General features: G+C 34.4%; 1 protein-coding gene across 4 annotated transcripts in view; it reads right to left on the bottom strand.

Moving 5' to 3' along the window:
* Positions 1-18,112, bottom strand: part of SK (small conductance calcium-activated potassium channel) — a 69,757-nt gene that overhangs the window by 30,674 nt on the left and 20,971 nt on the right. For all 4 annotated transcript variants that reach the window (XM_069060382.1, XM_069060383.1, XM_069060384.1 and 1 more), the window contains exon 2: positions 1,158-1,411. In XM_069060382.1, the coding sequence (XP_068916483.1) occupies positions 1,158-1,390 (233 nt within the window). In that variant the 5' untranslated portion in view covers positions 1,391-1,411. The remainder of the gene's footprint in view (positions 1-1,157; positions 1,412-18,112) is intronic.

Here is an 18,112-nt window from a genome sequence, read left to right as displayed (position 1 = left end):
AGGTGGGCATTTCTAGAAGGTAGCGACAGTGTCTACAACAGCATTGAGGAAATTTTGAGCAACTAGAATAGATTTTGTATTGTTTACAAATTTGATTACTTGATTTTTTTTCAATTAAAATACATTTTTTGTTTTTTCTTTTAATGTACGAATATTCAGAAGAAGATTCTTTATAAGAACGAATAAAAAAATATATAGAGTGTAGATTGAAAAAAAAAGTTGGCTATCGTCTGTCAAAAAGTAGATGTCGAAAAAAATATCTAATAGGATAATAATGAAGTGTTTTCCAAACTATTTCATTTGATGTATCATTTATTCAAATCCGATAAAGCATAAAAAGAATACAGGGTCAAATGTTTTTCGTTAGTCACTCTGTATAACGTTCCGACTATACAAATCTTTGGTTTTTTTTTTATAAATATGTAATACGATAATACGAACAGGTCGAAATGCTGCACTTTGTATATTTGAGAGATAAATTTCGAGCTTGGGAGTCACTGGAGTTAAATTAAATGTACTGAAGTTATAGTAATGATATTTGATTGTCCTTCGTATCATTTGCTCTTTTTTATAAATACGCACAAACACGAGCCAATAAATTACGTAGTAGTTTCAGTGAAGCTTTGCAGATTTTTCGGTTTCAGCAGGATAAAGCAGTTCTAGACTCCTCACCGTGCTTGTTAGAGACTGGCACTTGAAAATTCATCTAAGAATGTGGTCAATATCCAATTTTTATTATACAATGCATCTTCGATCCGTACTCTTGTTTTGAAGAACTCTATCGATCTGGTGAGGAAATGAGTTGCAATTTAATTTCTCCTGGAAACGGTCAGTAAGTCGAGGGAACCCTTGGTCACTAGTGGAGCCATAGGGATTACGAGTCTTTTGAACCAATTCCGCTATGTCCAGTTCTACTTTTCATCCTTTCAACAATCAGCTCAACGCTGCAATAGGATTAAGGTCGATTATGTTTTTTTATGGAAATAACTTTCCTCGCATTATATTGTGCGAAATGGACTTTTTCCAGAAACGCAAAGTGTATCACGTTTCACCACAGGGAATGAGGTATTTAAATAGGCGGAAGCGAAGCTTGTAGTTATGTTAATATTAACAGAAATCCGTTCGCGAGTGAACATAATCCTCATTAGAGAACTTACCTGCAGTGAAGTTCAATGTCCGGCACTGACCTAGTGCTGTTCTCCTCCAGACAAAGGGAGCCATCCTCCTCGCTGTCAGAAAATACTGATAGCTGAGGATGGTGCGACGACACCAAGAATGTGGTGCATTCTTGGCGCATCAGCACCGGTTTCGAGCAGTTTGCCGGAGAAGAAGTGCTTGTCAGCGATGGTTGCGCAACCAGCAGGCTAGCAGTCTCGTCTTGACTACTCATCTTCTTATCGGCGCTTCGGTTCTGCAAAAAGATCGTAATTCCAAATGAGAAGTAAAATTTATACAAGTACACTTTCGATCTTTCAAAAATGTGTATTTGATAGTGCAGAACACCTTATGACTATGTGCGTGCTGCATTTACAGCTTTCAACTTATTATACGAATACATCTGTTCTGTAAGCCGTAACCGTTCGATATTAGTCGTGTGCGTAAAAGCTCCCATAATGTCACATAAAGCTCATCTTTATGTTAGTTCAATACCGAGCAAGTTGTTAAAGCATGTTGTCGACTCTAGACCTGTCAGAATCCTATAACTAATTGAAGTTTTTGCACTCTTTGAGCTTTCACTTCACCATTCATAGGCTCTTCTTCATGAATGTCATCGCAAACTTGCGACAGCTCGCAGATTAAGTACAAACGATTACAAACGGTTTTTCAAATTGATAACGCATTCGAATAATTGAAATTTGTTTCTGCTATACCGAAAGATAATTAAACGGAGTCCTAATTATAATCTGTTAATTTAAATGTAAATGCAGTGGCACGACATTTTGACGTTTATTAAAATTTCGTAATTGCAGAAGTCGTTTATCATTTGATAGGACGACTTCGAGCTTTGTAATAACACTGGAGTAACTCACGCTATTTTTCAATTCTTTATTCCTTATTCACTCCTACTTATACTACTTTTCAACTTTATATGGTTGTTTTAATACGAACGCTTTTTTACTATACAATTAACCCGGTTTATATGAAGGTGGAGCAAAAAATTGCATTTTAAAAGCTCTTCAGGAAGTCATAAAACTCTTCCTTTGATTACTACAAGCTTTAAAAACTGGTTATGATCCCAACGTATAAAGTACATCTTCGTGACTAATAAAACTCCTACACAAATACAAATAAAAATGTATTTAATTAGGCTTACAGAAATTAGATAAATTTTATGTTTATACATACACGTATGTAAATAATTTTAATTGCACACAACTGCAACTGGCACTTGTAACAAAAGATAAAACTATCATAGGATGTGTTTAGGGCTCACTAGAGGATACTCAAAGTGTTAAGAATTTCCCCCAATTTCCCTTAGTAGCCTATAGAGATTTTTACGCATGATTATCTTGACCGAAACGTCTATCTGTGGAATCGTACCATCACCCCTTAATTGACTTAACAACTATTTGTGCAATCTCTTTTCTGGCTCTGTGTTTTATACGCCAATTACATTAAAGTTTTTTTATAGTGTAATGGCTTGTAGAAATAAAACCGTTTTTGCCATTACAAGACTTGAATGATCATTAAACTTCAACAAAACGACATGTGTGTCATTTTGCAAACAAACCACCAATTTATGGAAAACATGAAGCACCATTAATTACAATAATTGAAAATTCACCGTACAAAAAAAATGACAATCGTGTATTGTGACCATTGGAATTGCGTCCAACCTAAATATTCCTGATTACTGTTGGTATATGGCAGTAGATGATTAGTACATTGATGTATTGGTAAAGCAACAAACGAAAGGTTAAATGTGATTTTCTCAATGTATAAAATCAATTTAGGTTAGTATTTTGTTTCGTTTTTCTCTTATCAAGATCACAGTATTTGTGTATTTCGATATAAAATGTCGATCTACCTGAACTCTTAGATTTATGAGGAGTATTTAAAATGGAAAATAAATCAAAATAATTAAGAGTTGAAAACAACGAAAGTCAAGTTAGGAGATGACGAATTTTGGTCCGAGGACCACTCAGAGTAAAAACCGGGATAATGATTCACAAGAGATGCTAGAAGAGTACCATAGAGCATCCAATTTGAATAAGATGCTGCTTGTCTGCAACATATTTTATTTATTTGGAGAATACCTCGTGGCATATATGCAGCGAGTGAACGCAAGTATTGATCCCAGTAGTGAAGTAAATTCAAACTCCCCATTAAACATTCAAAATACTTGCAAAACAGTACAGAATGAGAACTATTTTTAACTCTCCACCTCACTAAATTATTTAATGGAAATTTGAGAGATCCCACGATTCTGATCAGTTTTAGATGACAACTTAATTAGAAGTGCTGTCGTGTAAAATAAAAAGCTTCCACCTAAAAACGATTTATTACATAAGAATTTCATTAAGAGAAGACAACGCTTTTATCAAATTGAATTCCATCTTATGATTCGGGATTTAGTTTTATCAGATTAATTTCGATTTTTATTGATCTTGTCCGTCCAACTCTCTCTTAATGTTGCCTCAAATCCGATCACAATAATTATTTCCCGACCCTGTTTCTTCGGGAACGAATATTGACTTAAATTGACGACTGCTTTCTAAGTGTTCCACTAAATCTTGAAGCGATTTCCTATGTTCCCTTAAATTTAAACAGGCGGACACGACGTTTTACTAGCAATCGATACAATTGGATAGAAAATTTATTGTGACTAGATTAAGGACTCGCCTTATATTAAACTTGAGGCCGAAAATTCAATTAGGTCACTCGATTTACCGGCAAAATTCATTTTTAGATTTATCGAATTAATCACGTCACACCATCGTAATCTCAAATCATGTTACCGGGCGATTATTTCGATGTAGAAACTCGTTTCAAAAGCATTATACAGAGTTATTATGAATGTTTCTAACATCGCAGTTGGCGTAATAAACCACACAAATTTTGGATGTGCCGCTAGCCTCGTAACGTGCAGACTAATATCGCAGATAGGTGGCGGTATTGGCGGTAGTTTTTACCGCCGAAAATCTATCAACTGTCATGTAGGAATGTATGTACATAAAGCGGCACACCTAAAATTAATCGCCTAGCCAGCTACGCTGTTAGAACCATTTATAACAACCCTGTATATTGCTTAATTATAAGTCAAACAGAATAAGTCTTCTCAAAACAAATCTAAATGATGTTCTCCCGTATATCTTTGTTAAGACATAATACAAAGTTATCCTTTGAAGTTGAAATTATTTATTTTATTACCCTTGGTGTGGCAAAACTTGATTCTTGGGGTAATTGCGTACACTACAGTGCGTTATTAATATCATCTCAGAATGTACATCTTCCGTAGGATAAGAACTAATCAAATATCTAACAGCATGCTTACCACAAACGCAAACTCCCACATTTTAGTAATGAACAACAATTGTTGAGCAACCGTTGAAGCAAATCTATTATTATTTTTTGTTACAGAGTAAGCAATGAGGCGAACGATGAAATTTTATTTATCGTCTGCAATGAGTTATTCTAGACATACCTGTTGTCTGAGGTAACATTTACTCGTTGCAACTTAATAATGTCCATCTCGAAAGAAACTTTATTTGTTTTTAAATCTAAATATCCTTTTACGAACAAACAGTATTATTTGAGACCGATTCTTGGAAAAAATCATACAGCAAGTTTGTCAGAGACGAGCCAAGTATTATAAAAGTTAAGAAGCTTTTATTCACTTCTTATAATACTTTTGTTTTCTAGATTGACGATCTAACGATTTTTGTTCGTAACTCAAAATCGGCTTAAAGCTCTTCTGATTCACGTTCACTTTTTTGAGCTTTATTTTTAAGCAACGACAAGAAAAGTGATGCATTTTACTTTTGTACAGCAAATATTCCCAGGAGAGACCGGATTTTACATTCTTACCAAAAAAATGTGCCCTTGCTTTCTTTACCTTTTTCAAAAATACGGTAAGAACCTCGATCCGATAAGAATATTTAGACCAGTTATGTGAAAGGGTACGATGTCGATTGAAGAGTTGGTCGTGGTCTTCATTAAAAGGAGCTTTACGTTTTTGCCTGGTGAATCAAGTAAACTAGAAAATTTAACGAGCTCAAATCCTGGTCCTAATTGCTGATAATGCTAGAAACGCTAGAGTAAATCTTCCTGCCGATTTAATAGGGGTTGTATTGACAGCGTAAGTGAAATTGTACAACATATTGTTGTAGAGTCATAATTGATAGAGCATGAAAGAGAAGTTCGTAGAAGCGGTGTTTTCAGCTGAAACAGAGCTTTATATCTTTGTGGCTGAAGATCAATATTTAAGAGTTGTTGGCGGCTTCTCTGTTGAACTTTTTGTGGTGGACGAAGCGCTTCTGTACCGATGCGGATTGTTCGTGGGCGTATTTATTAATTACACGAATGCTAAAAAATTGCTTACTCATCTAAACCAGTAAACCTTTCACTGACAATCTGTACGAGACAAACGGTGACATAATTTTACGGTCGACAAACTTGAATCAAGGGAACAGCCAAAGATAAACACAAAGGGTAGTCCATTGTTGACCCTTTACAATGATAAGTTCACTGAAGCTCTATTAAGGAAGCATTACAAAATCCAGCGACATGATATTGCTATTATTAGAGTGGTGCATTCAGGAAACCAGAGTCTTCACACGAATAAAAACAATTTACCACAAACACTTTCATTAACAAAATGCTCCTGAAAATTCACACCGAACATGAAACGCTCAACTTTCGTGAACTCCAATCTAAGTACGGCTCCTATCGTGGCAAATCTCAGCAACGCCATCAGCTTTGTCGGTGATAAAAACCCATTATAAAGCACATCACTGCGAAATTGCATATAGATGCGATCACGAAGTGACAGTGATGATAAAATGATAGACAGCGTCGTCCATAATCTTTTTCCTTAATAGCTGCCCTCACAAAATCAAAAACATTTTATTACCCAATAATCAGTTTTATTCACTAAACTCCATAAAAAATGGATGTTGTCCCGGCAACTTAAGTTTTTGATAGTCCACTTGGAATCCATCCAGGTTTTTACTACTTTCAAAAATGACGTCACACTTTGCCATAACAATAGTACGCTTCGTGGAAAAATTACCCTGTGCATAATTGCTCTATTATTCAGTTAATGTTTTCCTTATTGCGCAGCAAGCAGCTGACACAAAATTCATAAAATTGTTCAGTATGGCACCAGCACTGGTCGATTAAATTTAGATTCATTACCAGTTGCATCGACAATCTATCAAATTTAAATTGTATTTATGTCAATCGGATGGCACGGGATCAATACCAGCCATGTTTCATTCCTTTTTAAATAGAAACAAAGTTTTTAACCACCGTCCACAACTGGAAAGAACTCTCTAAATGTGCATTACTGGTTCGGAAATGATACTCCCTTAATGTACATCAAGATATACAGGGTGATTCATCTAGGAGTACGAGTTTACAAAACTCTGGATGCACCCCAGAATATATATCTTAGAGTTAACGTTGTTATCTGTTAATTGAAATGCAAAATGTGAATCGAATTCGAAATGCTTTCGTCAAGAAATGCTAGCCAAAGTAAGAAGATCCTTTGTTATGCGACTGGAGACATGATCAATGAATGAGGGGCAAAATTTTGAACATTTGTTAAATTAAAATTTGTTACGAGTTGTAGTTATTTATTGGTTATTAACGTTATTATATTCTTGCATTTATCACTTGGCAGTTTAAATGACAATAAGACTGACATTAATCAAAATTCCAACTAACTTGGATTGATAATGTTTTTATTAACATGAACTGTATCCAGAAATCTGTGAAATCTGTATTTTGGGTTGCATCGAGCACCTTGCAGGCTCGTACTCTTATGTGAATCAGCCTGTATGTTGTGATTAGAGCAACTGATAAAATACCGAATATTTCACGTCGATATAAAAAAGCTGCGCGATTTTCCAATAGCGAAAATAAACGACTTCTTGTGCTGCAGTCAGTCTAAGATCTTGCTTGAAGGGGATTGAAGTGCACACGTACGTGATTCGAAGTACATCTAAATGTAAATATCAAAAACAGACCGATAATGCAGGAGCTGAAATACCGATAAAAAGTAAAATTCTTGAAACTATGATGAAAAGCTGAAAGCTTCGTGCGTCGCTTTTATTTCGCAGCCAACCTTTCTGGAACGTGTTATTTTGTGGAACTCATTTTTTTGATTCGGGATAAAATGACATTAAATGTATTTTTTAAATAACGTAAAAACATTGTTCTCTTACTACCGAGCATTTTCATTTCTTTGTAATAACATAATCCCAGCTTTTGAGAGTACGGTGGCTTTCTGTGCAAAAGTGGGAATACGAATATGGTAATTAAACAGTTCCTAAAAATAACCGTTTTTCTCGCTTCTTGTATGGAAATTAGGGAATTTTCTCGTTTGAATACAGTTATTCACCGACACATTCGAATCACCAAAGAATAATAAATACAGTTGACATCAATTCATTTTTCTTAAAAATGACAAGGTTGCACGTTTACAAAGGTTACAAATAAACCACCTTTATTGTGAACAAAGCCCTGATCCATTTACATGTAAAAACTCCGTCTTTTATTGGTGATTTATTTATGAACAGATGTGAGATGGAAGTGAACATGTCTTGAGTATTTTTTCTAAATTTGGTAGTCGAATGTAAAAACTTCGTTCGACGGAAATTCAGAGTGTTGAATGTGATAAAGTGACAAAGGTTTAACAGGGTTATTTACGTAAGATGACGCGCCTGACCAGGTATAAATGCAACCCAAAATACATTTTACAAAGCATTCATTGTGTTTTGGTATTTAAAAATTAAATCAGGAATACAAGTAGGTATTCTATTAGTTTGAAAGGTATATCTGTCATCGCATTTTTCGTTCATATTTAGTATTTGAAAATGTTTTCGAACGATGACAGAACCGACATGATCCTACTTATCCATTACTTTTGTGATTTTAATTTTATTATTGTTAAAGAAAGAGGTATTTTTCCCCCAAAACTTGACATTCATTACGCTGACGTTAAATTCTATCTTTGTTTTATGTGCATTATGATAATGTAATAAGGATCGAGATAGCTTTATAAATTGTATTTTGGGTTGCATTTTACCTGGTCAGGCTCGTCATCTTACGTGAATAACCCTGTAGTTTTGCATCTACTCAAACAAACATATAATACAAATATCATCACTGCTAATACTATAATTTAGATTTAAAACGCGCGTTTGCGTGGTTCAAACCACGTGTTTGGAGTGCGGAAGGCAATTTGCGGAATAAACTAGGGCATATGTAGATTCCTAGGGGCGCATCGCATTACCCTTATCAAAGATATGAGTGGCTTGAAACCGTAATTACATAGGTACACCACGAACTAGTAGAACTGACATTACAAATTTGAGAGTTAAAAATGACAATATTAGAACGTTCACCCGTCGGGAACTTCTACAAATAAACAACTCATAAAGTGAACTGATACGTTTAAAACTGTAAAAACGCCAGTCAATAACTGCTGAATCTTAGAAAGATTATGACTATTTTTGACTCACAAACGAACTGCCAAAAAATTGTAATGTGTCTCAGATAAGTATGCAAATTTAAATATGCACCACAATAGAACGATTCGACCTAAAAACTTGTACAGTTTATGGAACTCAGAAATAAGCATCACGCAATAGATTGCCTCATTGTATTTAGAAATTAAAGTAGGGTAGTCGTCGCGACTATTATAAAGTCATTAACTTGTTCCGTTTTAAACGGAAAAGCAACTCACAGTGAAAATAACGTTGAAATATTTGCTACAGATACAATTTTCTAGAATATTACTCAATATATAATTAGATGTGTGAATAAGCATCGCTTCACTTTTACTCAATTGATCTAGACAAATTCGTTCTCTTGACTAAATATTTTTCTCACCTCGAAAAAGAAATTGATCGTTGAAAAATAATTAGCTTCCGAGAAAATAACAAATAAGTGTTTTATTGAAAATTCCTGTTGGATTATACTAAATGTACGTCTTGCCGGAGCTTACTCTTGAACGTTGCCAGCGGAAAGCTTTTGTGCAGTCGCCGGCGACAGCTTTCAGAATGAAACTGATACGACAACGCAGAAAAAATTATTCCTGTTTACACATTAACTAAAATGTAAAACAGATGCTTCGTACAAGTATCGCATTTCACAGGTCATTCTGCACAACACTTAACCCGGTTAAAATTAAAAAAGAAACTCATTACATATTCCGTGTGCCATTTAGTCGTGTTCCATTCTACAGCCTTATGAATCATAATTACACAATAAAATTTTGTGATATCAAGCACATCGAATTTGGAAATTTCCATCATATATCACCGTCGCCGTCGGACGAAAAATTGGAATGCTGGGATTTGTTAGATTATCGTGAGCTATGCCAAAAATGTTGCAGAGCTGTGATCGTGAAGTTTTCCGATGAAACACAGACATGCGAAGAAAATGCGAAATGCAGGGGACCGAGGGTGTGGGAATTTTTTATTAATAAACTGCATTGATTCCCACGTTATTAAATGAGAAGATCGGCGAGAATTTCCCTCGTCCTTATTGCTTAGGGATCCGCTCGGTGAAATTATTTTTGCGATTACCAAAGCTAATTACAGTCGTTGCGTTCAAGAGAAAGATGAATAAAGCCTGTCATTCTTGCTAACTTTTTAAGCTCAACTAATAAAAACAGCTTAATATTTGATATAAAAGCGAATCCCAAGTAGAAGCGGAAATTACGGGAATTCCAACAAATTTTCCTTATTGCAAGTTATTACTAAGGCTGGGAATCGTATTCGAATAACTGACTATGTAAAATGAAATAAGTGTAAATTCTAATATGTATTCCAATATTCGAATAACTACATTCAGGATGGATTGGGTATTTCATGGTCAAATAATTTTATTTTTTGCCTGTGTGATTCTTAAAATAGTGAGATGCAGGGAATCAACATAATGCGAAATTAGCGTAATAAATTCAGTATGGATTTGGTATTTCAAGGTCAAATTATTTTATTTTTTGGCTGTGTGGTTCCGTCTTGTAAATAATGACATGCAGGGAACCAATATACATAATGCGAAATTACTAATATTCGAATTATCCAAGTGACTATTCGAATACCAAAATCCAAGAAAGTCCCAGCCTTAGTTATTACTAGTAAGGCCCCTTCAGCACACATTACTTTTTTAAGGATTTTGACCTGTTTTTAAAGGTATATATTTCAAGAATTTTGCCCTGTTTTAAGGTATATTTAAATTAAATTTAAAAAGTAACAATTTTAAAGACATGGCCCTGTTTTTTAAAGTACATATGTTGAAAAAGTTAAAATTCGCCTTCAGCATTATGATCTTATTCCTTACCGAATAATATTTGTATGATAAATTTATCCAGTGATAACGGCTCTTGGACAACATAATCTATCTTTATTTTTTATTTGTGTTATACTTTTCTTTGTTCTTGAGTCTTCTGCTATATTTAATAATCTTTTAGCATTAGTGGCACCTCTAGGCATATTAACTACTTCTGCATGAAATGTACAACCGTATATATCTAAATCTTCATTTGAAGTTAATGTACTCTGAATTTTCTTTAATAAATTATTATCAATATCAGAAGTTCTTGATAACCCAGTGGAAATAGGGGTCCAAAGATCTTTGTGATTAACTACTACATATATTTAATAAGTCTCCTTCTTTGAAATTTGTTTTCTCTTTTACTGTTTTAAACATGTAATTTGATCCCTCTCGATAATAATTTTTTTCGTAATTATGTCAGAAACATCGGACTCGGCCATCTTTCAACAATTTATTTTTATAGTAAACTTTATGTTTCTTCCATTTTTTGGTGTATTCAGCCTTTATTTCTATTATTTTAAATGTAGGTTTTTTTGAAAACTCTGTAAAATAATCATCTTCGAATGCAAAGGGCCGCTCATCAAATTTTTGTAATAATTCTGCCTTCTTCATTTTTGAGTTCTTTTATCGATTTGTTCTGAGTCGGTTCGGTTTTTGACATGGATTCATTTAATTTTCCTCTAATAATACTTTTAATCTTGGCGATCCGATTTCGGTGAGAAATGTATTAAATTTTCATTGTTTACATTAACTGAAATTCGATTTACAAGGTCAATCTTTTTAGATTTCGACTTCGACCAGTTTTTCAGCAATCGATTTTAATTTTTTAATATTAAGTCTGTTTAATTTATTAAACCAATCGCCAACATCGAGCTCTTCTTTTAGAATTAACTTTATAAGATCTGATTTAGTCTTTGAGTTATATTTTAAATAGTTCTTTAAACCCTGCTTTTTTGCAATCATATTATTCAACTCAGGTTTAACAAAATTTAAAATGCTTTCTGAATCATTTTTTTTTAATCATATTACTCTGTTCAGGTGTAACAATTTTTAAAATGCTTTCTGAATCATATTTTCCAATTCAGGTTTAACAATATTTATAATAGTTTCTGCATCATCTTTTTTAATCATGTTATTTAAATATTCCAAGATTTTCTGCTTGTTTTACATTAACTAATTTATGTCCTGCAATATCATAATCACCATTTTCTCTTAGATTAAATCCTATACCAGGTGGTCCTCTTGTTGATTTGCCTCCTTTTTTTCTATTTTTTTCTAAGAACATACTGGTCTAAAGACCCTCGTGAGCTTAGCGAATATTTAGATGCCATCGTTTTCGGTCCAAAAAATGTTTTAGCAATCGAGGAAGACCGACAGGGCCGGCCCAGAGCCAAAAGCGAAAACAAAAATAATTCACTGAATGCAGATCTAAGCGATTCAGATCATTTATTACAATTACCAATATCTCCTTCACCACAAATAAAATCACCTTCAGCGTCTTTGACTACCTCAATGAGTTTAGATCCACATAAAGATTTAAATTTTGATGTTATTGAAGCATGAAGCATGCCTAGGCGGCACCTTAGAGTCGAGGAAGTGTCTCAAATCATTATTCTTCTTCGCGAAGGATATTCGCAGCGAGAAGTTGCCCAAATTTTAAATACCAACAAAACTGTGGTACAAAAAGCTGCTGCAAGACATAGAACCACTGGCCGTTTTAAAAGAAGAAGAGAAGGTGCTAAAAAGAAAACAACCGCCAGGAATATCACGACATAGAACTGCATGGAAGCGTTTTGTAACCTCTCGGGAGTTAAAAAATGACCCTCGTTTGGCTACTGGAAAAGAAGTTTCAACAAAAACTGTAAGAAGGAGGTTGAAAGAAGTCAATCTGATTGCCAGAAAACTTGCAACTGGTCCAATTTTGACAACCTTACATAAAAGAAATCGTTTGTCTTTCTGTTTAAACCACCAGGAATGAAATGAAAGAGAGTGGGACGGCAGCAGGATATAGGGACGATATTATTGTACTTCATGTACAACCATACGTTGAACATTTTGATCCGAACTTTATTTTTATGCACGATAACATAAGACATTTCGGTAAGTACCTTGAAACAAAGCAGTGCATCAAGCTAACAACATTCTTTATTTGTAGAAAACATCCAAGAAATATGGCTGATACACTAGTGTGGGAAAGCATTTCGATGTCGATTCGTAGAATCGATAACCCACCCCCTCCACAAGCGGAAGTCCACGTGGTTGTCTGTAATAAACTCATTAAAATTGAATACGTGAACATTGAGAGCACTGTGGAGAGAACCCGTCATATAGACATTTGCAATATTGAGGCGACCACAAGTCCAACGGTGGACTCTGTCATTTTAGCATTAGATGGAAGAGAAGAAGTTACTTTCAGATTTGGCACTGCAGCATCAAAAGGAGAGTTTATTGAAGCTATCACAATAGAGAGGTAAAATCCTCATCAACAGTTGCAAATTTTTTACAAGTGGCCAGAACGAAAAATATAAACAATGTATGAAAATGAATTCATGAAATGTTTTATGTGTAAGAGATTATGCTTTATGTGCCCACTTGATTTTTTTTATAAATGAAATTACTTTGCACTGTACAAAAAATAAATAAATAAGATTAAATAAATCGTAAAATTATTTTGCCAGTTAAAATTTTAACTTTTTTAATATATCGGGTGTGTCAAAAAGGACGGACAGGCGTTATAGTAGGATAGCATAGCATAACATAGACCCCGAATTTGTACAAAAAACTGTTCTGCAGCTTTCAGTTAAAGAAAAGACTCTCAGAAAGTGAAAATGAAAATGGCAACTACGCAATAGGTAACTAAAAACTACCGTATGTAGTTGTCATGGTTACGTTTTTTTTTCTCAGTCATTGGTCAAAACGCCTAATAACTAATAACATTCATACTGGGATGCCTTCCTTTAGGAAAATGCATTATTTTCTCCGATACCAAGAGATGAATACATATTACAATATTCATCTGCGGTAAAACTCATTTTGAAAATTGTCACAATTTCATTGACAATTATTTTATAAAGGTGTTTTTTTCTCGTTGCTATGATATGTTAGCAATGTTGCCGCGTTTGAAAACTACTCCCCCACACCAAATTTTATCATATGTAGTAACACTGACGAAGAAACAAATTTCAAACGCGTTCGTGAAAGGAATTTTTGTACTCATAGCCTTGAAGGCAACGCTTTCAACATCCAAGGCTCGCTCCGAAACGAGTGCTTCCCGGTCGACTCGAATGTAAAAATTGCAAAAAACACTGGCCCTTTGAGGCATTCAAAAAAAAAATCTGTCTTGATAATAATAAAATTTAGTTCATAAAATACAACTTCCCTGGGTTTTCCTCCATTAAAAAATTACGGAAAGATTTATAATCGTTGAAAATTGTTCCTACAAAATTCACAAATTATTGCAAAAATTGAAATATCAAGTGAAGCAATTGTTTCCAATAACCAAAGATCACTGCCTACTTGGTTTTATGTTCGTTTATGTTTAATGTATTAAAACAAAAAAATTTAATTTAATTTTCGTACAAAAAATATTGTACGAACCACTTGCGTGAAGACATCTTCCGTTCATTCGCGCTTTAATTAAAGGCACTCGCTCCTTCGTCGCTCGTGCTTTAAAAAATGTGCTCATGCGGGAACATCGTCTTCCCGCACTTGGTTCGTAAATAACTATTTTGGATATCTGTTGAGAGCACCTTTGAAAACTGACACGTACAATTATATTCCTACATCAATAACAGGATCATTTAGTTTTACAGGTAAGTTCCAAAAGCTCTTGCGCATTAACGAAAGGCCAAAAGCGAACAAAAAATGTCTTCATGTTCCATGATTACTTTAAATTGTGTACCTTCTTTTGTGTCCGACCTTTTTAACACACCTGATATACCTTAAAATCAGGGCAAACTCTTTAAAAATGTTACTTTTTAAATATACCTTTACAAACAGGGCAAAATCCTTAAAAAAGTGTTGTGTTCTGAAGGCACCCTACCAGTAGTCAAGTTGAATTTAATTTCGGGAAAATTGCTCCTCTCCTAAATATAGATAATGGATAAAGTGAGTTGTATTTCAATTATATATGGGAGCAGGATGGCACCAACTTCCTAATTCCTAATTTTAAAACGATTATTTCATTTCGGCCAATTAATCCACCTTTTGATTTTGGCACTTCGCCATTTTCCTGAATACATCACATTCTTATATTCCCCGAAACCTTGCTAACTTAGCGACTCCAACGCCGTAAATTAATTACATCCTGAAATGTCTTCTCTTTTGAGAGGCCTTATATTTACTAAATATACGGCATTCAAACAGTCACCCTCTAATGCGATTATCACTCAAATGTAAGTACTCCTCACCAAATATTTCCAAATAAATTATTCCATTAGAGCTAACTCACAGTCGACTTTAATAGACATCAGAAATACCTTCACAACAAAGTCAAAGACCTGGATACAAATTTTTTAAACAGATTACAATCTACGACAAATTAAATTTCTACACGAAAAGATTAAAAGCAATCGCGACAAAAACATGAAATCATATTGTAATGATACAAACTTTCCAGGTGGTGTTTTATCATAAACTTTATTTTCGTTTGTTGTAACTTGTTTGCTTTTTTATGGTTCCTCGATGGCCCACATAAACATCTTTCAGTTTTAGGCGAGATTTATTGTTGAAAGAAACCTCGGAGAACATGTGAACAGACGCTTGAACGGGCGAACTGAATTATTAAAAATTGCAACCGCAATTTTTTAAATTTAAATTCCGTCAACCTTGCATTTTATGCTCGCTTAGGATTAATAATGTGCCACGCGTTGACACTCTTGTATTAAATTTTCCACGGACGTCACAATACGTAGAAATTAGTTCGTCGGATGTTCTACTAATGAGTAAACCGACTGCAGTGTTGATAAGTTTTCAAGTGAAATTTTAAAAAAGTTTAATGGAAATGGACAACTGGAGCGTAAACCTCCGGTGTGAATTCTATCTCTGGGTTACTCAATTTTCATCAGCGGGCTAGCGTAAATTTTTGTTTTGTGAGTAATAGGTCCATATATTTTTTAATCTGGAACAAATTTAGAATCGACGACAGGTGTTGCGTTAACTCACCTGAATAGGGACTCCCTGTCGTATAATCGGAGGTATCATTTCAGCATTAATATTCACCAAAAATTCGTTTATCACATAAAAAATAATCGATATCGACGTCGAATACGCTAAAATATTTATTATATTTACATTTCATTGTCAACCTTGCCCCACTTCTGCCGATTATTATCACGTATTTGGAGGTGTTTAATAATTAAGCGTGAGCAATAATTAAAGTTTCATCGAGGCGCGCCACATAAAATGAATTTACTTTAGGGAAATATGTGCGGTTGAATAATTCACCGGTGAGCACTTTCGTCTATTGTTAGTTGTAAAAATAACCAGTTCTCTTTATCCCACCACCATAAAATTTTGAAGAAGACATCAACCACCTTATCAAATATGTATTGTAATTCGGTCGGCATCACGCACAATTATGTGGTCTTTTTCAGAAAAGCGGTCACAGGTGGTGTCTGTAATAACACGACAAAGCGATTAAACAAAGGGAAACCCTCAAACAGAAAAATTGGGGTGGCGCACACGGCGCTGCAATTCTCAGATCCTATCTTATCTTCAAATAGATCAAACAGGGTCGTCGCACCTTTGTAGTTACCCTTAAATTCAGACATTTCACGTAGTTTTCGGGCGAAATAATTATTTTGTCGAAATTTAACTGAATATTCGTGCTTAAATTACCGACCAAAACGCGAAATTGTGCACGTTTTATATTCCATTATACATTCTGCTTGTTTTAATAAGGCCTCAGGTCCACTACCACCATTGTTTCCTATTTAGACATTCGATCCTATTGAATTTTTCAGACACATTTTAATTTTACTGTGACTGTCAAAATGTATAAAACATCAACAACGCCTTCCCGTACAGTCTGAGACAGAATACAGAATGCAATATCAAACACGGAAAATATTAAAAAAACTGGAGTAAAATGAGCTTAACAAAGAACAAGCCTTACAACTCACCCAAACAACATTTTCAGTAATGTAAACAATAGTAAATTTTAGATTATAGCATTAAGAGTAGAAGTGAGTCTTTTTGTGCTAAGCCCAGAGATTGAAGACGGAGACGGAGATGAAGCCGTGGACGGCAACTGGGCGAAGCACAAAAAGACCTTCTATAAGCCATTCAAAAAACCCCGACATTTTTGACATTTCGAGTTTCTCAAAATGATATAATTAATGATAATCTTTTGAAATTTGGGTCGGTAATAGGATGCTTAAGTCCTATGTACAGCTAATTAAAATATTAGATGGGTAGTACTTATAATATAAACTAAAAAATTTACATAGGTATCAAGCGGATCACAAAAAAAAACAGACATGAACTCATTTACATATTTTCTTTTGCTGCAGTTACAATTTTCAAACTTACAACCAGTAATTCCTAGTTCTCTTGTTGCAATATTATTAGTACTTGAAGGTTCCATAATATTAGTAAAGTCTGAAGTTTATTTTTTAACGTTGAACGGCCATCTTGCTATTTAATTGCTTAATTATTAAATATATCGTGTAATTACTGATAAATAAATCATAAGAAATGCTTCAAATGACCTTACATTTGACTCGGTCGAGCCAGCTGTGACATTTCAACTCCTAGGATTTGAAAGGTTTCAAGTCCGTTTACAAAAAAAATCTACTTCAACCCTTTCTATAGAGGCGCGATTTTCAACCGCTTGAAGATAAAAGCTTTTTAATATAGCTTAATACAATTCCGTGAGGTGTAAAACCCTTATTTGCACTGTAAATCGATTTGAGGTCGTCGATTTACTTTTGAACAAATATAATTTACCATCAATCAGTCCTACGACTACTTAAGTGTGCATCAAGTTAAGTGACAGATTGAAGGACAGAATAGTCAATAATGTTTATTATGGTTGAGTGGAGGGTGTACGAAGTCTGAAATTGATAAATACTTAAAAATTCGTTTCCACACACAAATGTCCTGTTTTATCGAGTCATTCATTAAATTGAAAATGCCGGTTTACGTAAAACGAATAAATACACTCGTTTCCATAATTCTTCCAAATCCCATTCTAAAATGTTTTACTATTTGGGTAAACACCCACGTTTAAATTATTAATAACCTGTCCACGACACCGCCATGTTTTATTTTTACTCGTTTTTTGTGATTAAAAATTCTTCTTGAAGGTTCGAAGCTTGCCTTTATTAGACCGAGCGAAATAAATATGGAACCGCGTAAAAGTGGTGGGTTGTATGACGTCACTGATTATCGATGACGTCGGACGGCTAGGAGAGGGAGAGCTGACATTTAAATCCTCATTTATATTTTAGTTTTGCGTCTTATAAATAAAACGGAGAATGAAAACCTCGAATCGTAAAATTCAAATAAGTTACGATTTTGACACCGCATGACAAACAATAAAAAATGCCCTTTGGAATGTTGGGGCAAGTCAGCATTCAACGCAGCAGATTTCCTTCCGCACGGA

This window comes from Tenebrio molitor, chromosome X (assembly GCF_963966145.1).
Source record: "Tenebrio molitor chromosome X, icTenMoli1.1, whole genome shotgun sequence".
Taxonomy (NCBI): domain Eukaryota; kingdom Metazoa; phylum Arthropoda; class Insecta; order Coleoptera; family Tenebrionidae; genus Tenebrio; species Tenebrio molitor.
The sequence above is the reverse complement of the archived record's forward strand: the minus strand, read 5'-3'. Positions and strand labels throughout refer to the sequence as shown.